Genomic DNA, 14171 nt, shown 5'->3' with positions numbered 1-14171 from the left:
ATATATCCTAAATTGATTTCTTTACCCATGCTATTCCTTTTTCCCATGAAGGGAATTAATTACTAATAGGAGGTAATTTAGAATTTATGATAACATTTCTGCCAAATGCCAAATCTTGGTCACCTTTATATGATGTTCTTCCACTTAAATTGGCAAAAACAAAACAAAACAAAAACCTCTCCTTTAATAAATTATATATATATTACACTACTTTGCATAATCCTGTCATAAGGATTTTAAAAAATGAGAGGTAGTATCTGGAGAATTTTCACATATTTTTACTAGTTACTTTTTTTTTTTTTGTACCATTATCCTATTATCTTAACTTGTACTATCTGCTATAAGGAGGCTATATTTTAGTTTGTCTTCAGCCAAACAGCCAAAGGACATGTTTTTAACTCTTACAAAACCCACGAGAATAAGAATAAGCTTGTATATTTAAAGACTAAACCTATTTTAATTTGTCACTTAAATGTAACATCCATGGAGTTATTGCTACTTTACAAATGCTAGTCCTATGGGCAAAGATAAGTCTGTGTTTGAGGATCTAAGATTATAATTGTGGTTGATATTTGATTTTCTGTCGCCTTAGAATTGAAGGAGGAAGCAATATCAGAGTTGGTGAGATTTCCTTGAGTTCTTAATTTTTTCATTTCACATTCAAAAGAAATGGCAGTGGCCGCTGCACGGGTCATTTCCTTTGCCAGAACATAAATGGGAAGAGATTCACAAATATTTTTGAAACCTCCCCAATATGGCACACTATGACTTGTGTTCAAATGGATCCTCATGCTTTGATATGTTACAGCGGGAACTTTCAGAAATGACTTACTGGATTGTACATCTGATTGAACAACTGCTCAGCTTGCTACATTGCAAAGTTGGGAAGGCATTGAAGCACAGACAGGGAAAGAGGAAAGATCCAGAAAAACAGCATTAGCTCAACAAATCCAGTGCATTTGCACAGACAAACTGGTTATTAAAAAAGAAGAAATTTCAGTTTCTAAACATTCCACAGTGAAAGTGAGAGACTCTAGGGAAATAGAAATGTTGACTTTGGCTCCTAAAAAAGAATAGCTGGAATAAGAAATTTAAGGTTTGTGTTACTTTCCCTTTCTCAAGTTAAATAACCCATGAAATAAAGAAAGCTGTCCACTTTTGATGATACATGAAGTGCTGGCCTCTAGCAATGAATCAGAAGTAGTACTTTTGGCCAAGTCTGCAATTTATTACCTGAACTTCAAAGACGGTAATAATAAAAGATTAATTAAACCTTATCATTGAATTTATAGCTTGTCTGAATTTTTTATTCAGCCTAACTTTAGAAAAATATAGATCAGCAAACTGCAGGTTAGCAATAGCAAAATATCAGTAAACAAGACATTATTAGACTAGCAGTAAATGAAAGAAAGAATCAATTTAGTCATCAGGAAGAATAAAGGGACCTAAAATATAGTAGTATCTACTGCTACCAGCTTCTACTCTTAGTTCATAATTATTAAAAATATAATATTTAATGATTACTATGTTTCAAGTAAATTTAAGAATCTGTAATAGTCTTGTGTTTAATTTGCATAGCTTTAAATGTGTGTAGATTTAAATGCACTAAATATTTTAAATAGGACTCTCAAGCTATATCTTAAATACTTGCATCATTAAGTAAGTATGATTAACTAAGTATGATTAACTAAGTATACCTAAGCTATAGAAGTTAAAGTATTATAGGAACTTTTAAGTTACTTTAAGTAAAGACATAGCCTTCACATGAACTCATTTGCTATTTTCTCAGCTTTGATAAAGGCAATGACAATTTTACTATGGTTTGAAAATAAAAACCATCTTCAAAGATGGTATCAATTGGAAAATTACCAATAGTACAAATCTCAACATTTGAATTTCTACTGTTCCTCAAGTGATTACTAATCATAGAAGATGAATTTACTTCTATAGATTGAACACCAAATATGCTTTTGAAAGGTAAAATGACTCACACATGACTAGTCAGATTCTTCTCAACCCATAGATGTCTAGTTAAAATTAATGTGCACTCACATTATAAAATACACTCACAACTAGAAGTTATGCATTATTTGGATAGTGTCATTTGCCAGCCTCACTAATATCAGTAAAGATTTTGTCTCACATGACTATTTGACTGCATTGTTTTTAAAAGATGGAATAAAATGTGTAAGGCATAGTTCGCTTTGTGCCAGTAACCATTTTCTTATCACAAAGTATTTGGAAATGTTCAATTAGCAGAGGAAAGTGTTAAAAATAACTATGTGTATGAATGTTCTCCATAAACTTTTATGTAGAAATTCACATTGCCAATTTCAAGCATTGTTTGTAAGACAAAAACAAATTTAAATCACCATTTGGATTCCATTGTCACAGACAAGATTTCTGCTCAGTAAAACACACCTACAATGTTGTGTATTTTATGGCAAAAATACCTGGACTCTTGCAAATCTTGAGCAAAATTCCATTGGGAATTCAGGGTTTATTTATGACATAATAAAACTATTATGTTTTCAGCTTTCATTTAGTAACCCTTTATATTTTATTCACAACTCACATACCCTTTTATTTAAAAGGCGGCCCAGACACTCCTTAAGCTTTTATAGCTGCTTATTTTTCCATGAGTAAATGATGTGTTTATATGTATATTCATATACTGTTGGCTTATATTTTCAAATATTTCATGTAGATCTCAATTCTTTTTAAGGTGATGGGTACTTGGGGTTTTTATGGAACTATTTATTAGAAGAAATTAAAGACTACTGGAAAAAGTATTTTAAATGTTTGAACTTAGTTGATGTTACATAGCCAAAAATAACAAAATAGCATCTGCAGGTTAGGTATAAAAATATTTAAATTATAATTACCTTATTTAATCACACTGTACTATGCATTTAGGAGATAGTATAAGCAAAAATTATTTGTATGCTTTGAAATAAATTATCTTTTTATAAACTAAATAGGTCCTTTACAGCAACACGGCCAGACTTGTTACTTTAATCCTGGAGATGTGGCAGAATGTTAAAATGTTAGAAAGAATACTAAAATATTTATGGGGGTTGGTCTGTGAATTTTAGTACATGTCTACCTGAGAGTCTAAGAAAACCTAATGCTCCAAGTGGCTTCTTGGGTGAGCCATAGCTATGTTGAAAGAAACTAAATTGAACTGCATAAATGTTGATTTACTAAGCTAATCTAGACATGTACCTAGAAATGACAGCAGAAATACATGAATCTCTTCTTTTTAATTACTAGAGGATTCCAGTTCTATAGATGATTCTTATGAAAAAGTAGAAATAATATAGAGGGTGCCCTCATCTTCATAATGGCACCTCAGAGTTGCTGAAGGGCAATTTTCATGCCCTGGTCTATTTGAGATCCTTCCTCTTTGGGACTCAGCATACTGTAACTGAAGTAAGGTAATCCAAAAGACAATCATAGGGGAGCCAGTGAGATTCTCTTGTTCATAGAGCTATCTTAGAGATTGCCTTATGAATACAAAACTACTTATTCATAAAAAGAACTCTTCATAAGTCCATTTCTTGATAGGTCTGTGTATGTATGCTATGCTACAGAACACATTCATAAATATGTCAAGAACAATTACCACATACCCAGTACATAAATAGCCAAATCAATCTCCACTTAAACACTCTAACATGGGCAACTGAAGTTCTTTTACCCAATATTTAAAGTTTCTTCTTAACTAAATATTGTTAAGTGAGATGGTGAGTGAACATGCAATAAGATTTTGAAATATAGAAGTTTTCTGGCTGTTTTGTTGTAAAGGAATTTGATCTATTTATCTTTTTCCAGATTTTATGGAGACTTCATCAGTGTAAAACTTCTCAGGATAATTTCCTGTAATTCTGTGCAAAAGTGAACACAGAATATTCACATTTCTGTTATACATTGCATCATACAAAACAGTATGTTAAATTTTTAAATATCTAGAAAAACAGATATTACATGCTTTCATATCTCTATCATTTATGTCATATATCTTCATAACTTTTGCAAATAAATCCCCATTTCAGTGTGCTATGAGTTACACATTGTCAAATTTTATAACATGATTTACTTGATTGTTTAGATTCTTACCAATTTTGAGTAAGTTTATAAGTTGTCAAAGGGAAACAAAATGCTTAAACTCATAACGCTATGAGTTTTATGTGAACAATGAGTGCAGACGTACCAAACAACACAGGGAAAAAGTCAAAGGAACAATGCATGACTGGAAATGTACTCCACAAAAATGTCTAGTTCAGAGAAAACACAGTAATGTTGCATATTTATGATGCTGCTTTCTTTTCTAAACTCTTCTACATACAACATGCTTTCTTATCAGCTAAGGCTATTTTAGTCAAGTTTAAATAGTCATCCCCACGGATATTCTAAGGACCTGGCTATCTTGGTAAACATATAAAATGTAATATTGTTAGGTAAAGTTTTACAAAATCCCAATACAAAATTTGACCTACTTATGAAAGAAATAAAAGTTTATCAAACACATAAGAGAGCCCCTATAGAGCCTTTAATCTGTTGTAAACATTTCCATTTATCTTTTTTGAATACTGAGATTTGCCCAGAGTAACAGTTTTTAAAATATTTTTCACTTTCACTACTATTTTCATGTTTTTTTCAGACAGGAAACTTAAGATAATTTTTCAGGTTCACAGACAGATTTGATGCATACTTTTTAGGAATAAAGTTAAGAGTGTGTTTAATTAATTCGTTTATCAACAGACAGCAAAAGATAAAGGACTTTGTTTCTTCTGAAAAATGCCTCCTCCTTTCCTATTGTATAAATTCATTTTAAAATAAGCTGATTTTTCTTAGACTTCACTTACCTTTTTTAACTGTGCTTCCAATTTGCTACATTCTTCTTTTTTTTGTTCAATGGCTATTTCTAGAGATTTTAATTTGGAATCCCTCTTCAGTCCTGCTGAAGCTAATGAAGACGCATGTTCTTTGAGGTCAATTAAACTAGACTGGAAGGAAAAGAACACTAGTAAGTTAAACACTTGTAATTGCTACTAGCAATGTCTTTAATTTGAATCACTGATTCCACACATAGCAATAAAGTATGCACCAGACAGGAAGGGTAAATATAGTCTTACTAAGGTAACAATAGTCTGCTCTGGCCAGGAAATTAAAGTTGGCTAACTTACAGAGCCAAGCAGTGTCTAATTGCAGTAGAATCAAATGTGACCAAATGGTGTGGTCAGTAAATGCATGTTTCATGTCTCTAAGTCATGCTAATGATGTAAGTCCCAAGGTGGTCTTTACATGTCATAGCAAAACAGACACCCTCAACCTTCCATTTACCTTTATTGCTGTCAGGACCTGCAAATGCTAAGACAAATATAAAAGAAAATACCTACTTTAATACTCAAGCCTCAGCCTCACAAATTGGCAAATCGAATATAAAAGAAGAATCTTACTAAGGTTTATCAAATCCATTGTTGAACAGAACAATGAACAATGGCTTTTTAAATATCGATAGAATCAATATTATTTAAAATTTTAGAATATATTTTATGTTCCAATCTTTTGTAAACCCAAATTTGTCAGTTATGATGAACTTCCCAATTCCGATACAGGGTTACCTAAATTATTCCCCATCATGCCCAAAAACCAAGAGGAGATTCCCTGTATAATCTAAATTCTAAAGCATAAAGAAATCTATATGCTTATATCGTGGAACTCACTATTGCTAGCTAGAAGGCCAATATCCATTGCCAGATATGAAATTGTTAGAAACATCTAACTGGAACAAAATGTTCAGATTTTACCCAAATTTGGGCATTGTATGTTTCCTTTATATCCATTTCATCCCTGTGCATACAATGGCAGTTCAGTAACTGATACTGCCGAATACCTTATATCTCTGCTGCTTTACAGGTCCTGAGATAACCTTGTTACAGAACGCTAGCAGTGAGAGAAATGCTCCAAGGCACCCTCTTAGGGACATATTAGTTATTCTCATTTTTCAGGTCAAGACTGACACGTAAGTTCTTCTCCAAAGAGAGATTACAGGTCACAAACCAGGTGCCTAGCTCCCATTTCAACATGTACCATTTTCACAGAAACAGTAAAGGACCTTATGATAAAGTCATGATGAAGATTATCAAAACATCAACTAAGTTATAGGGTCCTTGAGGTAGCTCATTAGCTTTATATGTCCATTTGTCTGGGCTATATAATCCTCACTTATTCAGTCAAATCCAAATCTAGATGATGCTCTAAAGATATAGATGTGACTAATATCTACAATTAGTTGACTTTAATTGTCATCTGGGTGGGCCTGATCTTACCGGTTGACAGATCTTAAAAACAAAATTGACATTTCACTGAGGAGAAGAAATCCTACCTGTGGACCACAGCATCAACTCTGTCTGAGAATTTCCAGTCTGTCCTTCTTGATGGCCTGTCCTGTTTCGAATTTGCCTGGCCAGCCCTTATAACAATTCCTTGTAATAAACTTCTTAATATGGTTAAATTTCCTAATATAGTTTTGTTTTTCGAGTGGAAGTTTGACCAACACACCCAGACCAATGGCAGGCACATTATTATCCAGGAACAATTGCTTGCTAAAATGTCTCTTTAAAATTCACACAATGCAGGCATTGTGGGCAAAGTTATTCTCATATAAAGCTTATGGACCACAATGTCATCAAGATCTCTTTCCAATTACATTTATCTACATCAGTTTTAAAGCACAAACCCACAAATAGCATGAGCAGCCAGTGACAGATACAGCAGAAAAGATCAAAGTTTCTGTGCCTTTTGTCACATACCAACTACAGGAATCACAGACCTCACAGGGTGGATTTGGCAGTGAAATAGTAGGAAGAAGTATTTTCTGATCAGAGAAATAATATCTTCTCTAAAAAAAATTATGAAATTACATTTTAGCAATAAGAAGTTTCCTGAAAACTTCTATTACTCACCAATGGCTTCCCTTTGGGAGGAAAGAATTTAATTTACATAGAATTGTCAAAATCCAAGGGCAGGAATAATACTGTGGGACTGGGAAATGGACAACTGAGCAGTGATAAAGAATAACTGGGCGGACTGGTATGTAATAGCTCTGAAGAGGTGAATGTTTACTATGAAGAAAATACATGAAAGGAACCACATATTCTTGCACTGAGGAGATGGAATAAAATAAGGTTACTACATTACTACATCTTAAACTTCTCCAACAGTCTAAAGCATTCTCTCACTATCCCAAGCAGTAAATTTCTTTTTAAGTATATTATTTGACTTTAAAAATATAGATAAAAGTTGTATTTTGTATCATTTGCTATAGTGTAAAACTGTTGTTTTAATTATTTAGCATAACGTCAAAATGATATTTCATAAGAGCAGTCAGACTTAGCCTAAGCCATTGCATCCAGCCTGACACTCCTAACCTGCTAATATTAAGTGATCTCTTTGAGAAGCCTGGCAAGAACAACGCACTCAACAGAAAAATTGGCTTTCAGTAGAGTCAAATGATTATTATTATTGTCACTGCTGTTTACTGTTATCTCAAGCAACAAATCATGAAACATTAAAAAAAATGGGATCTTCTAAGTCATACAAATGTGGTAAAACCTCAAGAAAAGTTTCAAGGAGTTGCACTATATGCAGTTAGTAGAGTAGAGTTGATAACCAAAATCAATGAGGAGGGTCACATGCTATTTTATTTTGATTCAAACAGCTTTACAAAGAAAAGGGAACCATTTTCCCAAGCCTTCCTACAGTCCCTCAAAGTGAGTCTTGAGTTTCACAAGGCCATGATATATATGTATTGAATGAGACTACCAAGGTCATTCACTTGTTTTTCTTGACTCACCTCTTTTTCAGTGAGTTCAGCTTGTAAAGCATTGACCTTCTCTTTCAGGTCTTTGTTCTCTTTTCGGAAGGACTCTATCTCTTCTAGTCTTTCTCGGTCATCTCTCTCCCGCTGTTCTTTTAAACGTTCAATTATTCTCTCCTATGAGACACAATTGTCAAAAAAGAACTGTCAGGAAAATACCCATCAGTGTACATACCAACACACCCTACAGAAGAAAATCAGAAGCAATAAATGAAAGAAATGATCCAAAGAAACCAATAGGAACGAGGTATACAAAATTGGGTTATAAGGAGAAGCAGTATATAACAACATTTAACAAAGACTATCAATATAGCTTTTAGCTTATTAATAAAAGTAAGAATAAAATAACAATGAACAACTATATACCAGAGACATTTTATGGGAAAATGGGATAAAAAATGGGGGGTGGGGGGGTGAAGGGAGGGGTACATGGGTGAATTGGTGATGGGAAGTCCATGAGGTTTACAACTGTGATGGAAAAAGAACAAAATAATGTAAAAATAAACTATTATAATATAAGTTAGGGTAGCAAGGGAGCTTAATGTCCATTTGCTGAGGCCTCTCATAGTGATACCTAGAAGACTCAAACAGCAGTTCCAATACAGGGAGGTTTAGACACCAAGAAGGCAGTTTTGCCAGAGCCTTGGCAAGGGGAAAAAGCAGAACCAACCACTTTTAAGGCTCTGTGCTTGACTTTCCTAGTCAACACAAAAGAACCTTCCTTGGTTTCTAAAGACTCTTCTCTGGCTAGAAAATGTGGCTCAGAATGTTGCATGACCTAGCCCTCCAGGACTTAGGGTTGAATTCACAATTATAATTTGGAAAAAAAAAAAAAAGGCTCATTGTATAATGGTTTTCCAAGGTATCTGGAAATGTTTATTCACTTTAATATTTTTTCAATGGGAGATATTGAAGACCCTGCAATATTGCTTGAATTTGAGCAACGGTAAAAAAGCAGCTTTCTTCGATTGGGAACTCACTTCATGCTCGGCATTATATAATATACCCTTCTTGTCTAGTCCTCATCACAGCTGTAAAGTCTGGACAAGTGCTACTGCTAACATGGGAGAAATCCAAGTCCAGTTCAAGAAAGCCACATGACTCATTCAGCCCCACCCAGCTCATCAGCAGAAGGTCTACACTGGGACTTAGGTTTCTCTGAATCCCAGCCACACACCTGAGTCCACATTCCTATAGTCATATCCCTGGAGCCCTTCAAAGAGATCTAAGGTCAGGTCTACCCTGGATTTTCACAATGAAATGGTGTGTGGTATGACTCTCTTAAACCAGGGTTGGATAAAGTGCCACCTGGCATACAACAGGCAACTAAAAGGGCTGATGGAGGGAACAAGAACTCAAATTAGGAATAATCATGGCTTCAAAATAAGGGCAATAATATTAAGTACGCATGTTAACATCCAAAAGGTGTCAGAGTCATTTGCAAAGTAGGTTGATTTGCTCTAAACCCTTGTACTATTGCTGGGCATTGATGACAAAAAAAATCAACAAGCACTATAATGTTTTTAAGTGTTACTGATGATTCAATACTACAAAATATTTCTCCGTCAATCACAAAACTAATTTAACTGTCAGCCGCGCAGGGCCAGATGTCAAAAACATGTGCTAAAAGGCCCTAATATGCCATGATCTACTTGATTAACAACTAACTTACAGAAATTCCAACAAAGTGTTCTTGTTTTAGTCTTATTTGCATTGGCAAGTGTTCATTGTACACCCATCTGGCTCTGCAAAGGTCTAATCTATTTGTGCTTTATCACTAAATGGGAACTGAACTGCAATGGTCTATCTGGCTTTCTCAACTGCTTATCTGTTCTGTGGCTACCACAAGACTTGGCGGGACAAGTTTTATAAATACTGTGGGATCTGTCTCTTGGGCTTCTGTGTCAATCCTAGAACCAAGTCATACTTAGTCTTAACTCAATAAGCAGCATTGTTTTTGCATGCTTGGGACATCTGAATAAATTCCTGGAAGTGAAAAGCAATAACACACTTCCTGGGATGTCCTAATGCAAGTGGAATGGTGAGCAGTGCCTAATGGGTCCTTTTCATCAGTCAAAAGATAGCAAATCATTAAATGTTCTCCTGAGCCCACAATTTTGAAATACATATTTTTGCTCATATCTTGTTCCAAAGTATATGCACAACTAGGTTTGGAAAAAAATGTAACTTGTGAGGGAGAGACCATTAAAGGTGATCTAACATTGTCAAAAGCACAAAGATCAGACAGTGAAAGCTATAGTCCTATTCCATCATACCGGCTTTACAACCATGGAATAGTCCAAATGTGGCAACCAATTCCCAAGCAAGGGTCAAGTTAGAATAGAAATGCCTTCCTGGAGTGCTAGGTAAAGAAGCTGGCAAGCACCTTAAAGATTGATGTTGTCTGCCTGGGGGATGGTGCCGATATGTCCAGAGTTCTCATTTCTGGACAAGTTATTTCACCTTACTGGGCCCATTTCCCAGCTTTTATATGTATAACTATAATCAATAAACTTTATTCCTAAAAACAAAATCCTTATAAAATAGATTTGTCTTATTTATCAAATCAGTGGGCGACACAGTCTAATTTTTCTGCTTCTGTTGGGAAAACTTTAAGCATTTTTATAAATTCAATATTTTATAAATTATGAATTTTATTATTAAGTTAATCATGCATTTACATGAAGTTGTAAAAAAATATATACAGAAGATGGCAGCAGAGTAAAGATGCCGAGATCACTGCTTCCAGGCTTGCATAGGAATTGAGGACTGAAAACGGACTACAAACTTACTTACTGTGAGTTTCAACTCAAACGAAAGCACCGTGAACTCACTAGAAGGTAGATAACTGAGGGGGAATCAGCGATTGGGGAGTTCCCTTCTGGGAACTCCCAGAAAGACCCAGGCGCCTGGAAGTTTGGCAGGCTGCAGGAGCCCCTTTGCCCCACGCCAAACCCTGGAGGTGTTGTTACAGGGCACCAAGTCTGTTCCAGAGCAGGGAAAGAGGGGCACTCCTAAAGCCCCAACAACCTGCCTGCTCTAAGTGGGTTTTGCCATCCATCGCGTCAAGACAAAACATACATAACTTTAATGAAAAGGGACTTTAATACAGTAAATATACAATACGGAACACAAAGAATATAACTTCTAAATCAAACACCTGAAGTTACCCATTCCCTCGTGGGCAAAAGTCAACCCAAAAGGGATTGGTCCAAAGCAAGGCCTGAAAGCCCACCACAAGAGTAAAGCACCTTCTGGCCATGGAAAAGGTCAGAAATGGCCAGACAAATCTGGAAGGAAAAGAGCAAAATCGAAATCAATATAAACACAGTAATTTTTTCTTCAGCAAAACTAACGTGTATTTCTTTCTCTCCCCTTGATACCAACACAGTGTAAAGATAGTGGTAGTAATATTTACTACTCAAGTCTATTTTTGCATAACTTCAATAGGAAATTTTGTTCGCTTAACCTGAATGAATTGGAAATGTGCTGGAAATGTGTTTCAGTAGCTTTGTTTGGCATTCTCTAGGAACTTCAAATAGAGCTGAACCAAGAAGACGAGGACCTGTTACTTTGTAGGGTTCCAGAGACCTCCAAAGAAGGTGAGGAAGCTTGCCTCATTGGCAGGCCTGGATGATCCAAAAAAAAAAAAAAAAAAAGTCCTGGTAACCTCAAGAAGAGGAAACTCCAGGTTGAGTCTGCTGAGACCAACGTCGCTCCTGAAGCCTGTGTGGACTGGACATCGATGGTTCGCTCTAATGCTGTAGGGAGGACTCCAGCAAGGCCAGCAACAACAACAAATTGCTACTTGATTATTCTGCCCTGTGATTTATGCAAAAATAGAAAAATGAAAGCTAACATGTATTTGTAAATGACTTGTGCATGCAAGTTGAACAAAGTTGGGATCAAGGTTGAGAGAACCTTTTAAACAACTTTTAAAGTTTTTTTTGTTCTGTTACTGTGGTTATAATATACACCAGAAGGTTTTTTTTCCCCTTTCACATGCACTAATGGACTATTTTCCACTTATTGGACATTCATGGACAATGTTGGTTACCATCTGTACCCTAAAATTTGTGCCACCATAGATATGGTGATAGTAAAAATCAAAAAGGAGGACTGTAACAGGGTGGTCCCTAGGAAAAAGGAAGTTCCAGGTTCCCTGCCTCACCCAGAAGGAGGGTGGAGCTGAGCAGAGAAAAAGGAAAGGAGAGAAGACAAGAAAAAAAGGAAGCTGGATGGAGAACAAGAAGGAGACCTGAGGAAGCCACATAGAGCAGCAAGCATGTGATAAAGAAACCAGGCTTGTTTCCTGACCCTGGACTGGTTAAAGCAGATGTGGGTGAGATACCTGTAGGGTGGTGACTATGGCAGTGTTTATATTGATTTTGATTTTGCTCTTTTCCTCCCAGATTTGTCTGGCTATTTCTGACCCTTTTTCATGGGTCCTGGCTAGAAGGTGCTTTAGTCTAGGCTTTCAGGCCTTGCTTTGGGCCAATCCCTTTTGGGTTTACTTTAGCCCATGAGGGGATGGGTAATTTCAGGTGCTTGATTATATTCTTTGTGTTTCGTATTGTATATTTACTGTATTGAAGTCCCTTTTCATTAAAGTTATGTATGTTTTGTCTTGACACGGTGGATGGCAGAACCCACTTAGAGTGGGCAGGTTTTGGGGCTTCAGGGAAATGATTGGGAGTGCCTAAGCGCCACACAAAGCCGCTGATCAGCTACACCAGCTTGGGAACCGGCAAGATGGCGGCAGAATAAAGACGCTGAGACTACATCCAAACTCACAGGGATTATATAAAAACGGACTATAGACTTAATATGCTACAACTTTCAACCCAAATGAGAACGCCCTGGACTCACTAGAAGGAAAATAACCCAGGGAGAATCAGCGATTGGGGAGTCCCCATAAGGGAAGCCACACAGGCAGGATTAGCTGAACACTGCAACTCTGATCAGGGAATGCCAGTGGCTTCCTACTCGTTTGGCTCCTTTAAAAATCTAGGTGCCCTGATGCCAGGAAGCGCTGCAGAAGGAAACTGTCTGCAGCTGCAGCTGTGGCAGCTCAGCAGCTTTTTGCCCCAGCCCTGCTACAACCCTGGAGATAAAATGAGATAATTCACCTAGGGAGAGGAAACCAAATTGTGGGAAAAGGCTACAGCTTGGAACCAGCGACCTGAGGATGCACTGCAGAAGTGTTGCTGACCTTTGCCCCAGCAGTCTCAGATGTGTTGCCATCCTTTGCCCCAGCAGCCCTGACAAAGCCCTGGATATAAACTGAGACAACACAGCTAGATGAGTGGATTCCAAGCTGCTGAGGGGGTGGGGGTGGGGGAGGACAAACGAACACAAAAAAAAAAAACTGCTCTACTTAGAGCCAGGGAGGCAGAGAAGAGGAACTGGCATTTAGGGCCTCTCTAGCCCTACCAGCATCTACTGGCCCCACAACAGAGATCTGAGACTAGGCAACATTAGGGTCTGGTCAAGTCTTGGTGCCATTCTTAAGGCATGGTCAACAAGACTCACAAAGCCTCTGAGTTAAAGGGGGGGGGGGGAACAGTTAGACAGGACCCAACCACAGACCCAACCCTAGGATAATCAGCAATTTTAACAATCTTGCATGGGCACATTCAACATAAGAGGCCATAGGAAGTGCCTCAAACGGGGAGACTTACTAAGGGGTCTACCTGCTCACCACATCTACCCACAAAAACTGTGGTAAAATCCTGGAGTTAAAGAGATACAGCTGGGCTCTGTGAAAGGACCTCAGGCAGTGGAGAGGCACTGCTTAGGGAGGGACTATTTGGACTAAACAAAAAGAGCCCTGAAAGCTCAGAGGGAGGACTGGCAGCCTGCTCAGTTGAGAGGATTTCAGCCCTCTGGCACTCCCCTGCACTCTTGTGGGGAGGGGGAGATCCCCCTCCCCACAACAGAGGCCTGAAGACTTGGAAGCCAGAAAAGCTCACAATAGTTAGAGTGTAAACAAAGCCAGCCACCTACTCAGCCAAAGGCCCAGGTCTAGGGCGACCTACAGCACTTCTAATTCATCATAACCACCATGGACACACCAAGCATATAGGGAACATACCTCAACATGATAAAAGCCATATATGATAAACCCACAGCCAATATTATCCTCAATGAAGAAAAGCTGAAAGCCTTTCCTTTGAGATCAGGAACAAGACAAGGGTGTCCACTATTGCCACTGCTCTTCAACATAACACTGGAAGTTCTAGCCAGAGCAATAAGACAGGAAAAAGGCATACAAGGAATCCAAATA

The 14171-nt window shown here is 37.2% G+C and overlaps 1 protein-coding gene across 5 annotated transcripts in view; it reads right to left on the bottom strand.

Moving 5' to 3' along the window:
* The window catches only part of ERC2 (ELKS/RAB6-interacting/CAST family member 2), a 782253-nt gene that overhangs the window by 417120 nt on the left and 350962 nt on the right, over positions 1–14171 (bottom strand). For all 5 annotated transcript variants that reach the window (XR_001145038.1, XR_001145039.1, XR_001145040.1 and 2 more), the window contains 3 exons: positions 7862–8002; positions 4869–5009; positions 833–868 (listed from right to left, as the gene is read on the bottom strand). Coding sequence is in view for 2 of the 5 variants with exons in the window: in XM_012720433.1 (XP_012575887.1) it covers positions 833–868; positions 4869–5009; positions 7862–8002 (318 nt within the window). In the remaining 3 variants the exon portion in view is untranslated. The remainder of the gene's footprint in view (positions 1–832; positions 869–4868; positions 5010–7861; positions 8003–14171) is intronic.

This window comes from Condylura cristata, unplaced genomic scaffold (assembly GCF_000260355.1).
Source record: "Condylura cristata isolate star-nosed mole 26May11 unplaced genomic scaffold, ConCri1.0 scaffold00004, whole genome shotgun sequence".
NCBI classification, from domain to species: Eukaryota; Metazoa; Chordata; class Mammalia; order Eulipotyphla; family Talpidae; genus Condylura; species Condylura cristata.
Note: the sequence above shows the minus strand (reverse complement) of the source record. Positions and strands in the feature narration are given on the sequence as shown.